General features: G+C 33.9%; 1 protein-coding gene across 1 annotated transcript; it reads right to left on the minus strand.

Moving 5' to 3' along the window:
- Positions 1 to 823: 823 nt before the first annotated feature.
- On the minus strand, positions 824 to 21,484 carry LOC114940603 (uncharacterized). The gene is given in 4 exon segments (XM_085488068.1): positions 824 to 1,679; positions 1,681 to 4,136; positions 4,896 to 5,089; positions 21,285 to 21,484. Coding segments are annotated over 4 exon segments (3,399 nt in total). The 5' UTR covers positions 21,362 to 21,484; the 3' UTR covers positions 824 to 1,007.
- Between the last annotated feature and the right edge of the window lie 1,501 nt (positions 21,485 to 22,985).

Genomic DNA, 22,985 nt, shown 5'->3' on the forward strand with positions numbered 1-22,985 from the left:
AATATCGATGCTATCTGGGATGTAATTACAATATATAAATAACATATGTCATATTACAAATGTTACATCTATGAGTGAGAAATTACCGTATATGTTACATGTAACATGCACGTTATATAGTATTATATACATGTAACATAGCAGTAATATTTTGTATTTGCTGGGTGCATTTTCTTTACACCAAATTAGTCTCATTATTATGTGCATAAAAATAAAAAATATGATAACGTAAAACTGAATATTTTACAAAGATATAATTTTATGTTAAACAATTGCTTCAAATCTTTATAATTCAAAAAGTACTTCATGAAAAAATGTTTTATTATAATGCTTTGGAAAGCTGTCGAGATAAGCTACAAGAATATCTAATAAAAAATAAAGGATTTTAAGTTGACCTATAAATGATCTCAAAATTTGACACCTAGGTAAAAGTCAACACCTTTAGTATTTTTTTCATAAGACCACTATTTTCGGAGATAATTGGCCATTGCCAGACTTTTGAATCACCATGTACATATTATATATATGTTTATGCATAGATATATGCATCTATATACATATATATATATGTATATATTTCTTACATATATAAATGCATGCAGAAATACATATATACAAATACATATACACATTTGTGTATGGTATAAGCATACGTGTATGGTACGTATATTGATATTACCTGTAATTTTCTATAAATTACAATGTATGCAGTACGCACAATTCGCTTTTCTCCTCTTATCAATAATTGAGAAAATAGCAAATATATTCAAATAACCAGCTGTATATTTTTATATAATATAACAGAATATTATATAATATACAAAACATTTTTATGCATATATAGAATGAAATGGGCCCCTCCATCGCCCATTCCCGTGAGAACGCAACCATAATATATGTATTTTTTTCGTCTCTCCGATTTTTGCAAATGAGACATTTGTATTAGACACTTTTTTGCAACAATATTTATTAGAATTACACATTTCTAGTATAATGATAAATTTTCATTAGTTAGGAAAAGGTGACAGTTTATTTTCTGCTATAATTTTTAAGAAATGTTGTCTCATACGTTTAACATCAGCAGAATATGTCTCATTACAAGGATTTCCTCCTAAAGCTATAGTTGTAGCAAATGCGGCAGCAAAGATCCCACAACATATACCATCAGGTTGTGTTTGAACGTTTTCAAATATTATATTATTTTTATTTATTTGTGGATAACGGCGATGAATGTAATTTATTTCTTTAGCCTTCAATGTTTCGTATGTACAGCCAGATAGACTGTCGTACACTCGAAGCTTGGTGCCGTCAAAAGAAATACATCGCCAGTGATTACTGCAATTTCCTCCAATAATTTGTAAGCTTTTGTCGTTACAACTTGCTTCAATTATATGAGGATATTCCAAATATTGCACACTTTGTGTCTCAAAACAAGAATTCTCTCTTATGACGCGCAAAAATCGGTCCAATGATTCGTCATTTATTTGACTATCTAAAGGTAATACATTTTCCTTTACTGAATCAAAAGGAGCAACCCAATTATCAAAAAATTCTTTTTGCTTTGCCATATCGCATTCTGTTAATTCTGTATTTTTTGAGTAACTAACTACGATGCAATCATCTTGTTCTGCATTTAAAGCAGTTGCTTCCATTGATGAAATATTTGATTTCTTTTTTTTTGGCAATATTTTTATCTTCTACATTACACTGTGGAAGACTCGTTTGTTTTCTTTTTTTAGCTACTTCTTGTTGAGCTTCTATTATATAGCTTGGATTTCTAATTGGCATATGTCGATTATGCCGACTGTCCAAGATTTCCGGAAGCATGCAATGGTAATAGAAACGTGTTAAAAAGGGCAGCATTTGATTACTCCAAAATACAGTGTCCCTATTAACACGTACTATTTTCAAGCTTTTTGGCGTCCACACAGCGAAAATACAATAATCTCGCTGCGTTATATTTAACTGGCCTTGAATTTGATAGAAAAATCGGTGATTTTGATTCATTTTATCTGGATTTTTCTTATCAAAGATGCCTTTCAAATGGGGCAATATTTTTATGGCCTCTTCCGCTGTTAAATGCTCAGCTGATAAAGGACATTTTATTTCTACCAGACCATCTTCATTTATGAGTCCGTCTGGAGAAGCACCCAAACACGGATTTTTAATATCAATAAATAATCCGCAAATTTTTATCTCTTTTTTTAATGTTACGGCCAATTCTTTTCTCGCAATTTTTTCCATTTCGCGACCATATTTTATAGCCGCAGTATCAATAGAGGGAGGAAATAAAATGTTTTTTACGGTTGCGGCGCAAGACGTTGTCGGTCTCATGCGACATACAGTTCCAAAATTAGACGCCGTCAACAGTTCCTGTCTCAGTGAATGCCACAAATCTGAATCACTTTGCTCTATTGTATTACGTTCAATTTGTCTCCAATTTTTCCCATTTTCAAACAACTTTTCCAAATGATTTTGTAGAAGTTGTTCAAAAACCTCGGGTAGAAGATCAGGTTTTTGTGATTGCGGACCGTAATGACAATCTGTTCCTGACTTGCTTTTACATTTTTGCCGTCCATCAATTTTCCGAGATTCTCTAGTTCTTGCAACTTTAATTTGTCGTCGCTTTTCCAGAATCTCGACAGTAGGAGGAACATTTTTATTCATGCTTTTATGCATTTCCGTAAGACCTTGTTTCGAATTATATTGCAAAACTGCCCCCGCAACTCTAGCATTGTAAGAGCCTCGGTTACTAAAATTAATGCGCTTACCAGCAATTTCTTTGCAGATTATCGAATTGAACGACTCTACAGGATTGTTGGTGTATTTGTACAACAAACCGTCGGAATAAGCGCTTAAATATATTATAGCCTTTTCTACTCTTTGGTAAAGATCGTGTAATTTGAGAAACGGTACATAATTTTTCTTCGTTTCATCAAGGTCACATATACGACCGCGTTCCTTACATCGTTTATGTTCACCAAATATATGACTAGGAATGTTTAATATATCTTTTTGTAATTCTCTAGCTTTATCATGGTGAGGTTGCTCTTGTTTATTTCGTAAATCAATTGCTTCTATTACTTCTGTTCGTATGTTCATAATGTTGTTTTTTACAACATTTCGTAGCTGGACAAAACCGCGCTTTCTATGCATTTTTGGCTGAGTTGTCCCTGCTACCGCCTGCAGCTTTTTGCATAGATTGCGAAGCAAATGATTCGTGCATTCTATTTTTTTCACGGTCACCATTTCTTCCCGATATGGTCTGCTATCAATGATGGCCTGATAGACGCTGCTATCGCCATCGGCAATAACTGTTCTAAAAATTAATCCATGCATTTCCAGGCTACTTTTAAAACCTTCTGCAATGGCATCGCTCTCCATACTTGTGGAGCTTGCGTTACGATCGAAATTTTTATAGCATTTATGCTTTTTTGGTTCGATTCTGTTTCGTTCCGCTACATCGCATATCGTGCAATATTTATTGCGGATACCGATAAAAAGAACTTTTTTCGTGTGGTAACCAATTAAAGTACCAACACCGGAAAGAGAATCGTAGGCGTGGCCGTACGATCTTTTACTCCAACTACCATCAGCTATTACAGTTATGTACGGAATACCGTTTATAACATCGTTCCTTTCGAGAGCCAGTTGCTTTTCAGTTTGGCCAGCCATTTTCATATTTTCCATGGCTGTTTTCTCAAACTCGTCTACTAACATATCTCGATTTTGCATATAACTTTTATCGGACATACATTGAATATTCATAGCTGCACACAGCTCTTCCAATTGGGCATAGCCAATTCCCACTGTAATAGTTCCTATTGCAGCAGCCATATCAATGCTTAATATTTTCGGATCTTTGGGTTCTGACCAGAATTCGGCTTCAGTATTGCACATTTGGCATTTGAAAGTAAAATGCGTCTTAAACTTTTCGGTTTTAGTTTTTATGAGTTTCCAATCTTTAAATTGGCACTCTATTCCTTTTATATGATTATTAAATAATCTCTGGAGTTCTTTCCATACATGAGAAAAGTCGACAATGCGACGGCCTTCAGGCAAGCTTTCCTGGATACGATTTATATCCAGAGAGCCTTTCTCGATAACAAAATAATCATCTTCGCAAAGTTCGATATCTTCATTACAAATATCTGTTTCAGAAATTGACTCCAGGCATTGCACTTTTTGAGTACTAACTTTAGAATCTATTGTATCGAAATCCAATTCCACCGATTTTTGAAAATCGATGGATTCATTGCTAGTATTTTTTAATGTGCTATTCCTAGAGTCATTTTCCTCTTGGCCTTCGGTTTTAGTTTTTATGACTTGCCAATCTTTAAATTGGCACTCTATTTTTTTCATATGATTATTGAATGATCTCTGGAGTTCATTCCACATATGAGAAAAATTGACAATGCGACGCCCTTGAGGCATGCTTTCCTGGATATTATTTATATCCAGAGGGCTATTCTTGATAACAAAATGATTGTTATCTTCGCAAAGTTCGTCATTTTCATTACACATATCTGTTTTTGAAATTGACTCTAAGCATTGCACTTTTTGAATACTAACTTTTGAATCCATCGTATCAGAGAATAATTCCACCGATTTTTGAAAATCGATGGATTCATTGCTAGTATTTTTTAATGTGCTATTCCTAGAGTCATTTTCCTCTTGGCCTTCGGTTTTAGTTTTTATGATTTGCCAATCTTTAAATTGGCACTCTATTTCTTTCATATGATTATTGAATGAACTCTGAAGTTCATTCCACATATGAGAAAAGTCGACAATGCGACGCCCTTGAGGCATGCTTTCCTGGATATTATTTATATCCAGAGGGCTATTTTCGATAACAAAATGATTGTTATCTTCGCAAAGTTCGACATTTTTACTACACGTACCTGTATTTGAATTTGACTCCAGGCATTGCATCGCGGGTACTAACGATTGGATACTAACTTTTGAATCCATTGTATCAAATAGCAATTCCGCCGATTTCTGATTATCGATGGATTCATTGTTAGTATCCTTAGATGTGCTATACCTGGAGTCATTTTCCTCTTGTCTCTCTTTCTTCAGCATCCGTCGCCTGCAAAAAAGAATAATGTTAAAATATTGTTAAAAAAATTAAATGTATCAGTTATATAATTATCAAAAGATTTTTGAAAAATAAATGCAGTCTCTTGTTTATAAATCTATATCTTATTCAAACTATATTATATTATACAATAAAGTTTCAATATAAATGTTTCATTTTTATACTAAGCAGAGGATACATAAACCGTATCTGATGTAAAGAAGCAGTTTACGAATAAATAAGTCTGGCATAAAATATCTTCCAGAACGCACATGCAAATCGTTTTGGGAGAAGATATTTTAGAAGCAACTAACAGACGAATAAATCGTCTCTGATATAAAATATCTTTTTTTAATAACCAGAACGCACATGCAAATCGTTCTGGGAGAAGATATTTTTAAAGCAACTAACAGACGAATAAATCGTCTGTGATATAAAATATCTTTTTTTAATAACCAGAACGCACATGCAAATCGTTCTGGGAGAAGATATTTTTAAAGCAACTAACAGACGAATAAATCGTCTGTGATATAAAATATCTTTTTTTAATAACCAGAACGCACATGCAAATCGTTCTGGGAGAAGATATTTTAGAAGCAACTAACAGACGAATAAATCGTCTCTGATATAAAATATCTTTTTTTAATAACCAGAACGCACATGCAAATCGTTCTGGGAGAAGATATTTTTAAAGCAACTAACAGACGAATAAATCGTCTGTGATATAAAATATCTTTTTTTAATAACCAGAACGCACATGCAAATCGTTCTGGAAGAAGATATTTTAGAAGCAACTAACAGACGAATAAATCGTCTCTGATATAAAATATCTTTTTTTAATAACCAGAACGTACATGCAAATCGTTCTGGGAGAAGATATTTTAGAAGCAACTAACAGACGAATAAATCGTCTCTGATATAAAATATCTTTTTTTAATAACCAGAACGCACATGCAAATCGTTCTGGGAGAAGATATTTTTAAAGCAACTAACAGACGAATAAATCGTCTGTGATATAAAATATCTTTTTTTAATAACCAGAACGCACATGCAAATCGTTCTGGGAGAAGATATTTTTAAAGCAACTAACAGACGAATAAATCGTCTGTGATATAAAATATCTTTTTTTAATAACCAGAACGCACATGCAAATCGTTCTGGGAGAAGATATTTTAGAAGCAACTAACAGACGAATAAATCGTCTCTGATATAAAATATCTTTTTTTAATAACCAGAACGCACATGCAAATCGTTCTGGGAGAAGATATTTTTAAAGCAACTAACAGACGAATAAATCGTCTGTGATATAAAATATCTTTTTTTAATAACCAGAACGCACATGCAAATCGTTCTGGAAGAAGATATTTTAGAAGCAACTAACAGACGAATAAATCGTCTCTGATATAAAATATCTTTTTTTAATAACCAGAACGTACATGCAAATCGTTCTGGGAGAAGATATTTTAGAAGCAACTAACAGACGAATAAATCGTCTCTGATATAAAATATCTTTTTTTAATAACCAGAACGCACATGCAAATCGTTCTGGGAGAAGATATTTTTAAAGCAACTAACAGACGAATAAATCGTCTGTGATATAAAATATCTTTTTTTAATAACCAGAACGCACATGCAAATCGTTCTGGGAGAAGATATTTTTCTTTTTTTTTGTTACTACTGCAACTTTATAACTATTAGTATTACTATTGTACTATTGTAACTACTACTTATTATTACTATAATATTTCTACTACTAACAACTATTTAAAATAAGCAAGAGACTGCTTTATATTTCAGAAATTGTTACTTTTAGAAAATATGTATATAATGTAAAAAAAATTTATAACAATTGAATCCCATAAATATTGAATAAGAATGAAGGAGGTGTCATTACAATATCGCAAAAAATTTTTATATATAGATAGAGAAAATCTTGCAAATTTTAAAATCATCTTTATTTTTCGAATGATACAAAGTTTCACTGTGAATATCACGTTGCAGGACATCCTGCGTATATATACACATACATACATACATACATACATTCATATATATATATACATATATATACATATATATATATATATATATATATATGTATATATGTATATATATATATATAAATGTATGTATGTATGTATGTATGTATGTGTATATATACGCAGGATGTCCTGCAACGTGATATTCACAGTGAAACTTTGTATCATTCGAAAAATAAAGATGATTTTAAAATTTGCATTTTCTCCATCTATATATAAAAATTTTTTGCGATATTCTAATGATACCCCCTTTATTCTTATATATATATATATATATATATATAATATATACACATACATATTGATTTATTTAGCAATCTATCTATCGAACTATCTATCATCTATCGATCAACCTATCTATCTATCTATCTATCTATCCATCTATCTGTCTCTTCTCTCTTTTCTACATTGCATTATTTTATATATGTACACGTATATAATATTTTTTTAAAAATATTGTACATTACAAAAGTAATTAAATTTATAATCTAATAATATATAAAAATCTTTTAAGAATATAATGATTACAAAGTTTTAGTAGATAATTTTTTGTAATAAATAAATGATTTATATGATTTATTCTTATCTAACTCTACTGCTCTGTGTGTTTTGATAATAATAGCATTATTATGTATTCAATCTCTAAAATACTTTTATATAAATCATTACAAAGAATTATTTACTTTGTAATCAATTATAATTATTATAGATAGGCCTGTTCATACACATACACACACATATATATATTGTGTGTGAGTGTGTGTATGTGTATGAACAGGCCTATCTATAATAATTATAATTGATTACAAAGTAAATAATTCTTTGTAATGATTTATATAAAAGTATTTTAGAGATTGAATACATAATAATGCTATTATTATCAAAACACACAGAGCAGTAGAGTTAGATAAGAATAAATCATATAAATCATTTATTTATTACAAAAAATTATCTACTAAAACTTTGTAATCATTATATTCATAAAAGATTTTTATATATTATTAGATTATAAATTTAATTACTTTTGTAATGTACAATATTTTTAAAAAAATATTATATACGTGTACATATATAAAATAATGCAATGTAGAAAAGAGAGAAGAAACAGATAGATCGATAGATAGATAGATAGATAGATAGGTTGATCGATAGATGATAGATAGTTCGATAGATAGATTGCTAAATAAATCAATATGTATGTGTATATATTATATATATATGGAGCATTCCACGTGAAAAGGGCCCACCTAAAAATAAACTTTTTAGGATTTTTTAAATAATCGTGGAGACTTGTTAGGGTACATATTGTATGAGGTTAAAGCAAAAAAAAATAAGGATTATATGCCTCATATCCAAGATATCGAAGGTAGAATGTTTTAAGTAATTTTTCTTTCTTTGACATTTATAGCTAAAATTATAATATATATTGAATTTTTATAGACATGATTTTTTAAGATTTTTCCCGTACTTTCAGATGAAAAAGTTAATTTTAGTGAAAATTTTTTATTACCATAAAAAAAATCATTTTTTTAGTTTGAAGTAAATAAACGGAAAATTATATCCACTTTTAAAAATCTAGAAAAATTCTCAAAAATACTTCAATATATGTAGAATATGATGCCATAAAGGAAATTTTGGGATCGCAATGGGATCTACTCGAAAACAAATATTTTTTTCAAACAAAATAGGAGTTTTAGACAAATTTCAACTAAAAACTCAATGATGTCAAATTTTTAATTAATCTAATTATTTCATACTACATGAATAATATATTTTTAACAAACAGCTATAAAAAAATAATTTTGAAATTTTTTTTATATTTGTTTTTATTTTTTATATTTTTTATATTTTAACATTTTTTAAACTTATTATTTCTTCTTTTTTTGAGAAAATAAATCTTCTTTTTCATCAAAACTAAATTCTTTTAAAATTAAATGATCGTTTGCAGGAATAATTGTATGATATTTTAAGGTACCTGGAATTGTTTTTGCTAAGGTAAATCTTGGCTCCAAAATCTTATTTAATTTATTATGGTTTGTTTTTGAACTGAATAAAATGGTTGTTTCCTTTAGATTAATTTTTGCCCACATGTATAAATACAGTATAAATACATGTATAAATACATGTGGGCAAAAAATAATCTAAAGGAAACAATTATTTTATACAGTTCAAAAACAAACCATAATAAATTAAATAAGATTTTGGAGCCAAGATTTACCTTAGCAAAAACAATTCCAGGTACCTTAAAATATCATACAATTATTCCTGCAAACGATCATTTAATTTTAAAAGAATTTAGTTTTGATGAAAAAGAAGATTTATTTCCCCAAAAAAAGAAGAAATAATAAGTTTAAAAAATGTTAAAATATAAAAAATATAAAAAATAAAAACAAATATAAAAAAATTTCAAAATTATTTTTTTATAGCTGTTTGTTAAAAATATATTATTCATGTAGTATGAAATAATTAGATTAATTAAAAATTTGACATCATTGAGTTTTTAGTTGAAATTTGTCTGAAACTCCTATTTTGTTTGAAAAAAAATATTCGTTTTCGAGTAGATCCCATTGCGATCCCAAAATTTCCTTTATGGCATCATATTCTACATATATTGAAGTATTTTTGAGAATTTTTCTAGATTTTTAAAAGTGGATATAATTTTCCGTTTATTTACTTCAAACTAAAAAAATGATTTTTTTTATGGTAATAAAAAATTTTCATTAAAATTAACTTTTTCATCTGAAAGTACGGGAAAAATCTTAAAAAATCATGTCTATAAAAATTCAATATATATTATAATTTTAGCTATAAATGTCAAAGAAAGAAAAATTACTTAAAACATTCTACCTTCGATATCTTGGATATGAGGCATATAATCCTTATTTTTTTTGCTTTAACCTCATACAATATATACCCTAACAAGTCTCCACGATTATTTATAAAATCCTAAAAAGTTTATTTTTAGGTGGGCCCTTTTCACGTGGAATGCTCCATATATATATATATATATATATATATATATAGATAGATAGATAGATCGATAGGGAGATCGATAGATAGTTCAATAGACAAATACCTAAATAGATAGATTGATAGATAGATATGTATATATATATATATATATATATATATATATATCAATCTATCTATTTAGGTATTTGTCTATTGAACTATCTATCGACCTCCCTATCGATCTATCTATCTATCTATCTATCTATCTGTCTCCGTTTCTCAGTCTCTTTGTATTCCTCTCTGTCTTTCTGTCTCTTCTCTCTCAACATGCACACGTAAAAATAAAAATTTTGTATGATTATAATTGATTATAAAGTTTTAGTAGATAATTCTTTGTAATAAATAAAAATTATTTTTATGAAAATATTTTATAATACTATTATAATCGGAACAGAGCAGTAGTTCGATAAGATATTGAAAGGAATAATTTTATTTGATTATATAGATATTGCATATATACAAGATGTTTTCGTAAAAGTGAATAATTTTTCATGGACATATAGAATCCGTTTTTATACAAGTATCGCGATGCGTTATAAAAAAATTTTTATAGGAACTTACAAGAGTATTTTTATTTGTTTTATGTCTACTCGAGATAGCCTGCTAGAAATTATAAATGTTTATTGTGCGCATATAGTAGACAAATATAAATAAATATATAAATTTTATATATACATATAAATACTCACAATATCTATATAATCAAAAATAAAATCTATCTCTTTCAATACAATCTTATCTAACTACTGCTCTATTCCGATAATGATAATATTATTATCTGCTCAATGTCGAAAATACTTTCATAAAAATCATTTATTTTTTACAAAAAATTATGTACTTTATAATCAATTATAATTATTACAGATCGGTCTCTCTTTTTATATATATACAGGGTGTCCTGCAACGTAATGTCCACAGTAAAATTTTATTTTCTTGGGATCATTCTAACAATAAGTCAAAAAGTACACGTATGCCCTAAAGTCAATTACAGAGAAAAGACGAAATTGCATATAATAAGATAAATATTATTTATTGAAAATAATAATTTTATTTATTGAACAATAATATTATAGAATTACTTTATAAACTGTGCGATAATATAGATCATAAAGGTGTTTTTCTCGAACTTGTGTGGTAAAATAAGGCATACATTGAATCGTTGAGAAATTCATCTTCAGCACGCTAAACAGCAATCAAAATTTGAATTTTCGTGACTGGCATTACAAAAAATAATTACATACGTTGTCATAGTAAAAAATAAATAATAAATAAATGTGTAAATAATAATTAAAAAATAATTTTTAATTATTATTACAAAAATTAATGTTTATTATTTATACATTTATTTATTATTCATTTTTTTACTATGATAACACATGTAATTATTTTTTGTAATGCCAGTCACGAAAATTCAAATTTTGATTGCTGTTTAGCGTGCTGAAGATGAATTTCTCAACGATTCAATGTATGCCTTATTTTACCGCACAAGTTCGAGAAAAACACCTTTATGATCTATATTATCGCACAGTTTATAAAGTAATTCTATAATATTATTGTTCAATAAATAAAATTATTATTTTCAATAAATAATATTTATCTTATTATATGCAATTTCGTCTTTTCTCTGTAATTGACTTTAGGGCATACGTGTACTTTTTGACTTATTGTTAGAATGATCCCAAGAAAATAAAATTTCACTGTGGACATTACGTTGCAGGACACCCTGTATATATATAAAAAGAGAGACCGATCTGTAATAATTATAATTGATTATAAAGTACATAATTTTTTGTAAAAAATAAATGATTTTTATGAAAGTATTTTCGACATTGAGCAGATAATAATATTATCATTATCGGAATAGAGCAGTAGTTAGATAAGATTGTATTGAAAGAGATAGATGTTATTTTTGATTATATAGATATTGTGAGTATTTATATGTATATATAAAATTTATATATTTATTTATATTTGTCTACTATATGCGCACAATAAACATTTATAATTTCTAGCAGGCTATCTCGAGTAGACATAAAACAAATAAAAATACTCTTGTAAGTTCCTATAAAAATTTTTTTATAACGCATCGCGATACTTGTATAAAAACGGATTCTATATGTCCATGAAAAATTATTCATTTTTACGAAAACATCTTGTATATATGCAATATTTATATAATCAAATAAAATTATTCCTTTCAATATCTTATCGAACTACTGCTCTGTTCCGATTATAATAGTATTATAAAATATTTTCATAAAAATAATTTTTATTTATTACAAAGAATTATCTACTAAAACTTTATAATCAATTATAATCATACAAAATTTTTATTTTTACGTGTGCATTTTGAGAGAGAAGAGACAGAAAGACAGAGAGGAATACAAAGAGACTGAGAAACGGAGACAGATAGATAGATAGATAGATAGATAGATCGATAGGGAGGTCGATAGATAGTTCAATAGACAAATACCTAAATAGATAGATTGATATATATATATATATATATATATATATATTGTTCAGAAGTAAGTTGACCCCAGGTCAAGAACTTTATTATTTGTTCAAAGAGAATGAAGAAGTAGGTCGATAATTTGAAATTCTATAATTTTTGAGTTAATCCGGCACGGGGCAGCACGCACTGAACCTACACGCCGCGCTTCAAGCGTTCGATTATCGAATCGATCGGGGATGAACTGCCTCGTCATCGAACCTGGTCATTCGCTCCTTGCACGGCTTTGCGATTAGTCACATGTGGGTTTTCCGTCGCGATTCTAATTGTTCGTAGTTCGTTTGATTAATAAAAAAAATAATCAGATTGATATTCTGCTGTGATTCAGTGATAAGTGAGATGTGAAATACGTTCACTTTGACATTCGCTAATTAACGGTAGCAACAAGGTGCGCCGTTATATACGCGACATAAAATTTGCGCTCAAAACATTGTTAACGAAGCGGAATTCAGTGATTTGGGACCAGAATTCACGCAATGGTGAAATATCAAGGTGCCGAATTCCGATTGTTTCCACGAACGTAATAATTGTATACATGAGGCTCGCGCGTGTTCGCTTGGCACGCGTAGATCACGTGAGTTGGAGCGCGCAGATCACGTGATCAGTCATCTGGGACTGATACCTGATGTCGTGATTGTGTTTGCGTTCCTTTTTTTCATCCCTTCGAGCCCGTGGTGCTCAACGCACTGTAATATTTATGTGATCAGTGATTCTTCATGTTAATTGAAACATTTCGGTTCGCGATTTAATATCGCATTCGCCGCAATCGGCAACGTGTACGAAATCTTAATGTGAGATTTCGAACGATTCGATACACGAGTTTCGAGCGTGTTCATCGTAACTAGCAATTGTTATGCAACAAATAGTTTTTCGGTGGTGTCCATGCAACACATGCTAGATACCATATAGTGAGACATTTCGGACTGCTTAACAACCACGTCGTACGTGTTTTCGCGGTGACTATTTTATTCGTTAATAGATAAAGATTTTATGTAAAGGTTTCAAATTAATTTGCGTTTATGTACATTGTGACTCTCGGACAAATTTAGTTAATAAATGGATTGTTTTTGTGTAATTGTGCATATAATTCCGTATTCTGGTTCTCGATTCGGCACGTGGCTTAAATCGTTACCCATCCTGCGCACCAATCGGAGCGCGTCCACCCTCCTTAAGATACAGTCCACTTTGAATCTTCCTGTGCAATCTATACACGAGACGGATATCGACGATCGGATTTACAACCCGATTGTCAGGATCCGTAGCTTCGTGCGTGAGCGTTCAACGTCAGCAATCGAGCGTACGCGCAAACATTTTTGGTCCTTCGAGCCGGATAGGAGAGTAATGACGAATCGAGAACACTGAATTAAGGATACCAGTGATATTTAAGTGCAGCGTGATTCGAGATACAGTCAGTCAAGTAATCGCGTTTAAGTAGACAATCGTGTTAGTGACATATTCATAAACAACTATAGTGTCAAAATGGAAGACGCTCTTGCAAATCAGCAAACTATCTTCCACTCAATTGCTCGAGCTCTCGACAATTTCAAAAAGATTGGTCGTTCTAATTTGACGGCCGCAAGGGTTCGCTCACGGATTGCGACTTTACAAGCTCAATGGACTCAAGGTGTGCACAATCACACCATTCTGCTTCAACTTGTTCCAGAGGATGATCAAGGGTCAATTAATTATTTCAAGAAGAATCAATTCGACCTTCACGAAGATCTCTATCAATCAGCCCTGGATCATATGAACGAATGTCTAGAAGACCTGGTTCCTGTCGTAAGTCGAGATACATCCCTCGAAACTTCTTTTGCGCAAATGGACGCATCGTCATTCTCGTTAAAGCATCTCCCTCCTATTAAATTACCGCCTTTTTCTGGAAAAAACGAGGATTGGGAGACCTTTCGCGACCGTTTTCAGTCGTTGATTATAGATAACAAAGAATTGTCAAATTTCACTCGTATGCATTTTTTGATCTCTAGTTTGACAGGTCCGGCCCGCGATGCGATATCAGGAATCAAAGTAACCGCCGAAAATTTTAAGGTCGCGTGGAAAGCGTTAACCACGCGTTTCGAGAACAAACGACGGTTGATCGAAGTACATGTGTCGACCTTATATCATCTTCCAAAGATGACTCGCGAATCAGCGTCAGAACTTCACGAGTTGCGAGATAAAACGGAACAAGCGTTAGCGACATTGAAACGTCTTGATCGTACAGCAGAGGATATTGTAAGCGATATATTAGTATACTTCATTTCACAAAAGTTTGATTCTGCTACGCGTCGAGCGTGGAAATTGAAGAGTAGCGATAACGAAAATCCTCCAACGTACAAAGACTTGATACGTTTCATATCTTCGCGCGCTATAGCGCTTGAGGAACTCCATCCTCACGAACACGATAAACCGAAGTCACATTCGAGAGTGACAAGCGCCACCGCAACTGCGTCAGTTAATTTGTCATGTCCAATTTGTAAACAATCTCACTTTCTCTCTAAGTGTCAACAATTTCTTTCAATGAGCACGGATCAACGACGCGAATTGATAAAGAAACTTAAGCGATGTTTCAATTGCTTAAGCGATAAGCACGTAGCACTTAATTGTCAGAGTAAATTCACGTGTCGCAAATGTAGCAAGCGGCATCACACAATGATCCACGTTGACTCGGGCTCATTGCAACAAACAACGAGCATTCCTGCGTCATCGAGTTCGCAGAATGTTACTAATATATCAAATGTCACAGCGCTTTCAGCGGTCACGTTAACTACATCACCGACTCCTGTGGTGTTGTCTACGGCAACGGTGAAAATACATTCGCTTTCTGGACGTTCCTTAACTGTCAGAGCCTTACTTGACGGTGGTTCAGAACTCACATTTCTTACGGAACGCGTAGCGCAAATTTTACGCTTACCTCGTATGCAAACATTTACTTCAACTTCGGGGATTAGCTGTGCAGATACCGGTACATGCCGATCTGCCGCGTTAATTAATATTTCGCCTCGCGATAAACCTGAGCCAACCTTCACCACGGTAGCTTACATCATGAGAGCATTGACGAAGTATGCTCCCAGACACGCTTCGTCATTACGTGACTGGAAACACATCTCCAACTTGACCTTAGCGGATGACGATCCGACTGGATCAACTCCTATTGACCTCATTATTGGAGCTGATTTGTATAGCAAGGTTCTTGTCAATATACGCAATGGACCCATAGGTCAACCAGACGCTATACAATCGCATTTCGGGTGGATTCTATCTGGACCTACGTCAATCCCTAATCATGTCATACAAAACACCCATGTAGTCGGCTCTACTTTGGTTTCATCGCATGTCGGAGCCCAACCTCAAGGCTCACCATTACCCAGTTCACAACAAAGGTATCATGCAGTTGCTCACTGCTGCTCCTTGGAACGGCAATTATGTAAGTTTTGGGAGGTTGAAGAAACTCCTCAACATGTTCATGCGTCCATAGAAGATAAACAATGCGAGGATCACTTTCAACGCACGCATACTAGAACAGCAGATGGCAGATATGTCGTGCGACTCCCTTTTAAAGAGGGCCCGCCTATTAAAATAGGCGACTCTCGCAGCATAGCTGAACGCCGACTTTCGTCGCTAATTCGTAAATTTGCTCGTCAACCCACACTGGCACAAGAATATTTGGACTTCATGCGCGAATATGAGCAATTAAATCATATGAAGCAAGTCGCTCCTTTGCATTCAAATAATGTTCAAGCGACCTATATACCTCATCATCCAGTCATCAAGGAGACAAGTTCGACAACCCGTTTAAGAGTCGTGTTCGACGCCTCCTGCCTCACATCCAATGGAACGTCTCTCAACTTTCACATGTACACCGGCCCAAAATTGCAGTCCGATCTACAAGCAGTTATATTGCGCTGGAGGCAATATAAATATGTATATTCTGCGGACATCGCTAAAATGTATCGCCAAATATTAATCGATCCTAGAGATAGAGACTACCAACGGATACTGTGGGTCGACCACAACTCAACTATACAGGAATATCAACTCCTTACCGTTACTTACGGCACTGCGTCAGCACCGTTTCTTGCTCTTCGAGTAATCCAACAATTGAACTGTGACGAGGGAGATTCATTTCCGTTAGCCTCTCCCATCCTAAGAGAAAACATCTACGTCGATGATGTATTATTTGGTGCAGACGATATCACACTGTTAAAGCAAGCTCGCACTCAACTTTGTAATTTGCTGAACCGTGGTGGTTTCGATCTCCGGAAATGGGCCAGTAACCACTCAGAATTGCTTTCAGATATTCAGCCTGACAATCATGGATTGGCTTACGCAAAAAATTTGGAGACTGATGACAGTCTAAAAATCCTCGGTATTGTCTGGAACCCGAAACATGACTGCTTTCAGTTTCAAATTACATTATCTGAAACTGTTCCTAACACCAAACGAGCAATTCTATCAACAATAGCAAGATTATTCGACCCGCTCGGGTGGGTCACACCTGCGATTTTAAAGGCGAAAACTCTCATGCAGCAATTATGGCGACACCGTATCGGATGGGACGACATTATTCCGGACGAAATCTTATCATCCTGGAAGTCTATCTACGAGTCATTACCCTATCTACGAAAAATTCAACTGAGTCGCTGGACAGGTTTTGAGTCCGGAACGGCAACTGTGGAATTACACGGGTTCGCGGACGCATCCACAATCGCTTACGCAGCAGTGGTGTTTTTACGCGTGACATCCTCCTCTGGGAAAATTACGGTCTCGCTCATTGCTGGGCGATCTAAAGTCGCGTCTCTTAAACCAATGACGGTTCCTCGCCTCGAACTTTCTGCTGCCGTTCTGCTAGTTCGCTTGATTGACTTTATCAAGCAGTCACTTCATTTAAGCGACATTGCGATTTATTGTTGGACAGACTCCACTGTAGTTCTCGCATGGCTCAAGAAGCACCCCTCAAATTGGAAAACTTTCGTAGCTCATAGAGTAGCCGAAATTCAGACACGATTACCAACCGGTAGTTGGCATCACGTAAACACCAGTGAAAACCCCGCAGACTGTGCTTCGCGCGGATTACTCGGCCGAGATTTGATATCCATCAACCTATGGTGGCATGGGCCGTCATGGTTGCATCTTCATTCTGATGAGTGGCCTCATCAAATTCTATCAGAGCACCACGAAACTCAGTTGGAACTGAAGGCATGTGAAGCTCATCAAAACAGTACTCGTGAAGACTGGAGTCTTGCTGCACGGTATTCATGGTGGCCAAAATTGATACGCGTCACTGCATATATATACCGATTCATAAACAAATGTCAACGGAAGCACGCGGCAGATCACAAAGATCACGTCCGGTCCCACGCCATTACAGCATTTGAGTACATGCAGTCTCGTAACTTTTGGTTGCATATGATTCAAGCAGAGGTGTTCAAGCAAGAACTTTACTTACTCAAGTCAAACAAGAGGTTATCAAGAAACAGCGCTCTGATATCATTAAATCCATTCCTAGACGCAAATGGTCTACTCCGCGTTGGCGGAAGATTGGAGCATTCTCATCTACCATTTCAATCCAAACATCCAGTTCTACTAGCTGATCATCCAATTACTACAATGCTCATTCGCTACACGCACATAGCCTCGCTGCACGCCGGTCTTCAGTCTACCCTGTCTAAAATTCGCCAAGAATTTTGGATTATAAAATCTAGGCCTTTAGTTAAATCAGTTATCTACAGGTGCGTTCGATGCACGCGAGAAAGAGCTCAGGTAGCCAATCAGTTAATGGGTCAACTCCCATCAACTCGAGTCTCAACGCCAACGAGGGCGTTTTTGCACAGCGGCATCGATTATGCCGGTCCAGTGCTCATTCGAGCCTCTGCTGGTCGAGGAATCACCTCACGAAAGGCTTACATAGCCGTTTTCATATGTTTGGCAACTCGAGCCATTCATCTCGAGTTGGTCAGCGATTATTCAACGCCAGCATTTTTGAACGCATTTCAACGATTTTGCGCCAGACGAGGCTTGCCAGCAGTTATGTATTCGGATAACGGTACAACATTCACAGGAGCCGATAAAGAGCTATCCCGCGCGTATCGGGATGCTCAACGCAATACGGATTTTCTCAATTTAATCGCAACAGATAGGATCACTTGGAGTTTCATCCCGCCTCATGCTCCTCATTTTGGAGGACTATGGGAGGCAGGAGTGAAGAGTGTCAAACACCACCTTCGTCGAATTGTAAGCTCACACGCATTGACATTTGAGGAGTTCACGACAGTGTTGTGCAAAATTGAGGCTATCCTCAACTCAAGGCCGCTTTCTCCACTCAATGATACTCCAGACGACTACGAGTTCCTGACCCCAGGTCACCTTTTGATTGGGACTGCCATTACTACGAATCCGGAACCTTCCGTTCTACAATTGAACGAAAACAGATTGTCGCGATGGCAATTACTCAGACAGATTACGGAGCGTTTTTGGAAGCAGTGGCAGTCAGATTATGTCAATACTCTTCAACAAAGATCAAAGTGGCGTCGAGAAACGCCTCCGATTCAGGTTGGCTCAATGGTTTTGATTCAAAACCCCCTTCTCCCACCGTGTAAATGGGAATTAGGGCGAGTTATTCATTGTCATCCGGGCTCTGACGGGTTAACTCGAGTCGTCTCAGTTAAAACAGCGACGTCCGAATACAAGCGACCAGTAACTAAATTGTGCCTACTACCTATCGATATTAACTTAATCGATCAACTGTCGGAACGTAAGACAGGTACTGCGGAAAACCCAACTCCATAATGCGCATGCAACGTCTCAATCGTTCGCATAATTAGGACAAGTCAAGTCCTTCGTAGTTAGTTAAGGCGGGCGGCGCTCAATATCCTTGACTACTCAAGACCACTCGCGTCGCGTTAATGTAAGTTAGTAAGAATCTATGTCTTAATATTGTTATTCAATCATGTAAGCAACCAAATGCCTGTTATTGTTCAATATGTAATCACTGAATCTCACTCGAAAAATCATTAAGCGATTAACGTTTTATTTTTTCTTTTTTTTTTCTTTATGTAACAAAAAAAAACCCAAACCTGGGGTAAGTTCTTTAGTTACTGTAAGACATTTCGAAATCTTTATTTCGAGGCGGGCGGTATGTTCAGAAGTAAGTTGACCCCAGGTCAAGAACTTTATTATTTGTTCAAAGAGAATGAAGAAGTAGGTCGATAATTTGAAATTCTATAATTTTTGAGTTAATCCGGCACGGGGCAGCACGCACTGAACCTACACGCCGCGCTTCAAGCGTTCGATTATCGAATCGATCGGGGATGAACTGCCTCGTCATCGAACCTGGTCATTCGCTCCTTGCACGGCTTTGCGATTAGTCACATGTGGGTTTTCCGTCGCGATTCTAATTGTTCGTAGTTCGTTTGATTAATAAAAAAAATAATCAGATTGATATTCTGCTGTGATTCAGTGATAAGTGAGATGTGAAATACGTTCACTTTGACATTCGCTAATTAACGGTAGCAACAAGGTGCGCCGTTATATACGCGACATAAAATTTGCGCTCAAAACATTGTTAACGAAGCGGAATTCAGTGATTTGGGACCAGAATTCACGCAATGGTGAAATATCAAGGTGCCGAATTCCGATTGTTTCCACGAACGTAATAATTGTATACATGAGGCTCGCGCGTGTTCGCTTGGCACGCGTAGATCACGTGAGTTGGAGCGCGCAGATCACGTGATCAGTCATCTGGGACTGATACCTGATGTCGTGATTGTGTTTGCGTTCCTTTTTTTCATCCCTTCGAGCCCGTGGTGCTCAACGCACTGTAATATTTATGTGATCAGTGATTCTTCATGTTAATTGAAACATTTCGGTTCGCGATTTAATATCGCATTCGCCGCAATCGGCAACGTGTACGAAATCTTAATGTGAGATTTCGAACGATTCGATACACGAGTTTCGAGCGTGTTCATCGTAACTAGCAATTGTTATGCAACAAATAGTTTTTCGGTGGTGTCCATGCAACACATGCTAGATACCATATAGTGAGACATTTCGGACTGCTTAACAACCACGTCGTACGTGTTTTCGCGGTGACTATTTTATTCGTTAATAGATAAAGATTTTATGTAAAGGTTTCAAATTAATTTGCGTTTATGTACATTGTGACTCTCGGACAAATTTAGTTAATAAATGGATTGTTTTTGTGTAATTGTGCATATAATTCCGTATTCTGGTTCTCGATTCGGCACGTGGCTTAAATCGTTACCCATCCTGCGCACCAATCGGAGCGCGTCCACCCTCCTTAAGATACAGTCCACTTTGAATCTTCCTGTGCAATCTATACACGAGACGGATATCGACGATCGGATTTACAACCCGATTGTCAGGATCCGTAGCTTCGTGCGTGAGCGTTCAACGTCAGCAATCGAGCGTACGCGCAAACAATATATATATATATATATATATACATATCTATCTATCAATCTATCTATTTAGGTATTTGTCTATTGAACTATCTATCGATCTCCCTATCGATCTATCTATCTATCTATCTATATATATATATATATATATATATATATATATATATGTATGTATGTGTGTATGTATGTATATGTATGCATATATAGAAAATGTTAATAAAAAAACTAACCTGTACATCCAGCCCTTCTTGAAGGAAACTCTACGTCTCGCAAGAGGCAAACGTTTGGCGTTATATGTTTGTCCCATGGTGTGGACAACACACAAACTCAATAACACACTAAAAAAAACTAACTATATATAATAAATATATAGTATGTAAAATTTGACAACGATACGTTGTATACGCTGCTTTGTTTTTACGCGTATGAACGTGTATAACACCGCGCGACGTGAGTGAGGCGTCGCGCAGTAGATCATATCAACGTATAATGCGCGCGGATTACTGTGGTACATACATACTACTGATACCGCGCGAATACGAAAGATCTGACGCGCATTTTTACGTACATAATAAATCGGAATATTTGATAAAAAAAATATATATATATATGTGTATATATATATATATATATATATATATATGTGTGTGTATATATATGTATATATATATATATATATGTATATATATATATATTTTTTTTTTATCAAATATTCCGATTCGTTATGTACGTAAAAATGCGCGTCAGATCTTTCGTATTCGCGCGGTATCAGTAGTATGTATGTACCACAGTAATCCGCGCGTATTATACGTTGATATGATCTACTGCGCGACGCCTCACTCACGTCGCGCGGTGCTATACACGTTCATACGCGTAACATACGTATATATATATATATATATATATATTCAGCATTGCCCGACAGCACCAGGTTAATAATCCCCGCACAGGGCCCAGGACTTAAATTTTTGCATTTTTTTTTTTTGAATAAACTAATTTATTCATGAAATTAATAAAATTATAACAAGAATATATAATAACAATATTTTTAAATTGATCAATCTATTGGTTTAATTTATTGTCATCGAAGAGGAAAGCAGGAAAATCTTCGATTACGTTTATTTGACAATCAAATATTCGAAACTACATATGCTTTTGTTTTGTAATTGTCAATTTATCTTTGATTGAATTTGCTCGATAAGAAAATTAGTTATATTTAACAATTTTACATTATAAATGTTGATAAAAATTCAAGTTGTGAACTTTGACTTCGGAATCGAGCAAATTCAATGGAAGATAGTATCGACAATTTATCATTTGATCGAATATCTGATTGATAAGAAATAAACATAATCGTAGATTTTCCTTTCCTTCCTCTTTGATGACGCGATAAATTGAACCAATATATTGATCAATTTAAAAAAATTATTCTTATTATATATTCTTATTAGTTTGATAAATAATTATTTTATTCATAAAATAGATTGCAAAAATAAAATCTTGGGCTTTTTTGTACGTGGATATCATTCTAATGCTACGGGCAGTGTGGGCACATTTGAAAATCTATATTTATAATTGTGCAAAAAATATATAATTATATATTTTTTGCACAATTATAAATATAGATTTTCAAATATATATAATTATATATAATTATATATTTTTTGCACAATTATAAATATAGATTTTCAAATGTGCCCACACTGCCCGTAGCATTAGAATGATATCCACGTACAAAAAAGCCCAAGATTTTATTTTTGCAATCTATTTTATGAATAAAATAATTATTTATTAAACTAATAAGAATATATAATAAGAATAATTTTTTTAAATTGATCAATATATTGGTTCAATTTATCGCGTCATCAAAGGGGAAGGAAAGGAAAATCTACGATTATGTTTATTTCTTATCAATCAGATATTCGATCAAA

This window comes from Nylanderia fulva, unplaced genomic scaffold, assembly GCF_048542155.1.
Source record: "Nylanderia fulva isolate GAGA-0341 unplaced genomic scaffold, ASM4854215v1 Scaffold618, whole genome shotgun sequence".
Classification (NCBI taxonomy): domain Eukaryota; kingdom Metazoa; phylum Arthropoda; class Insecta; order Hymenoptera; family Formicidae; genus Nylanderia; species Nylanderia fulva.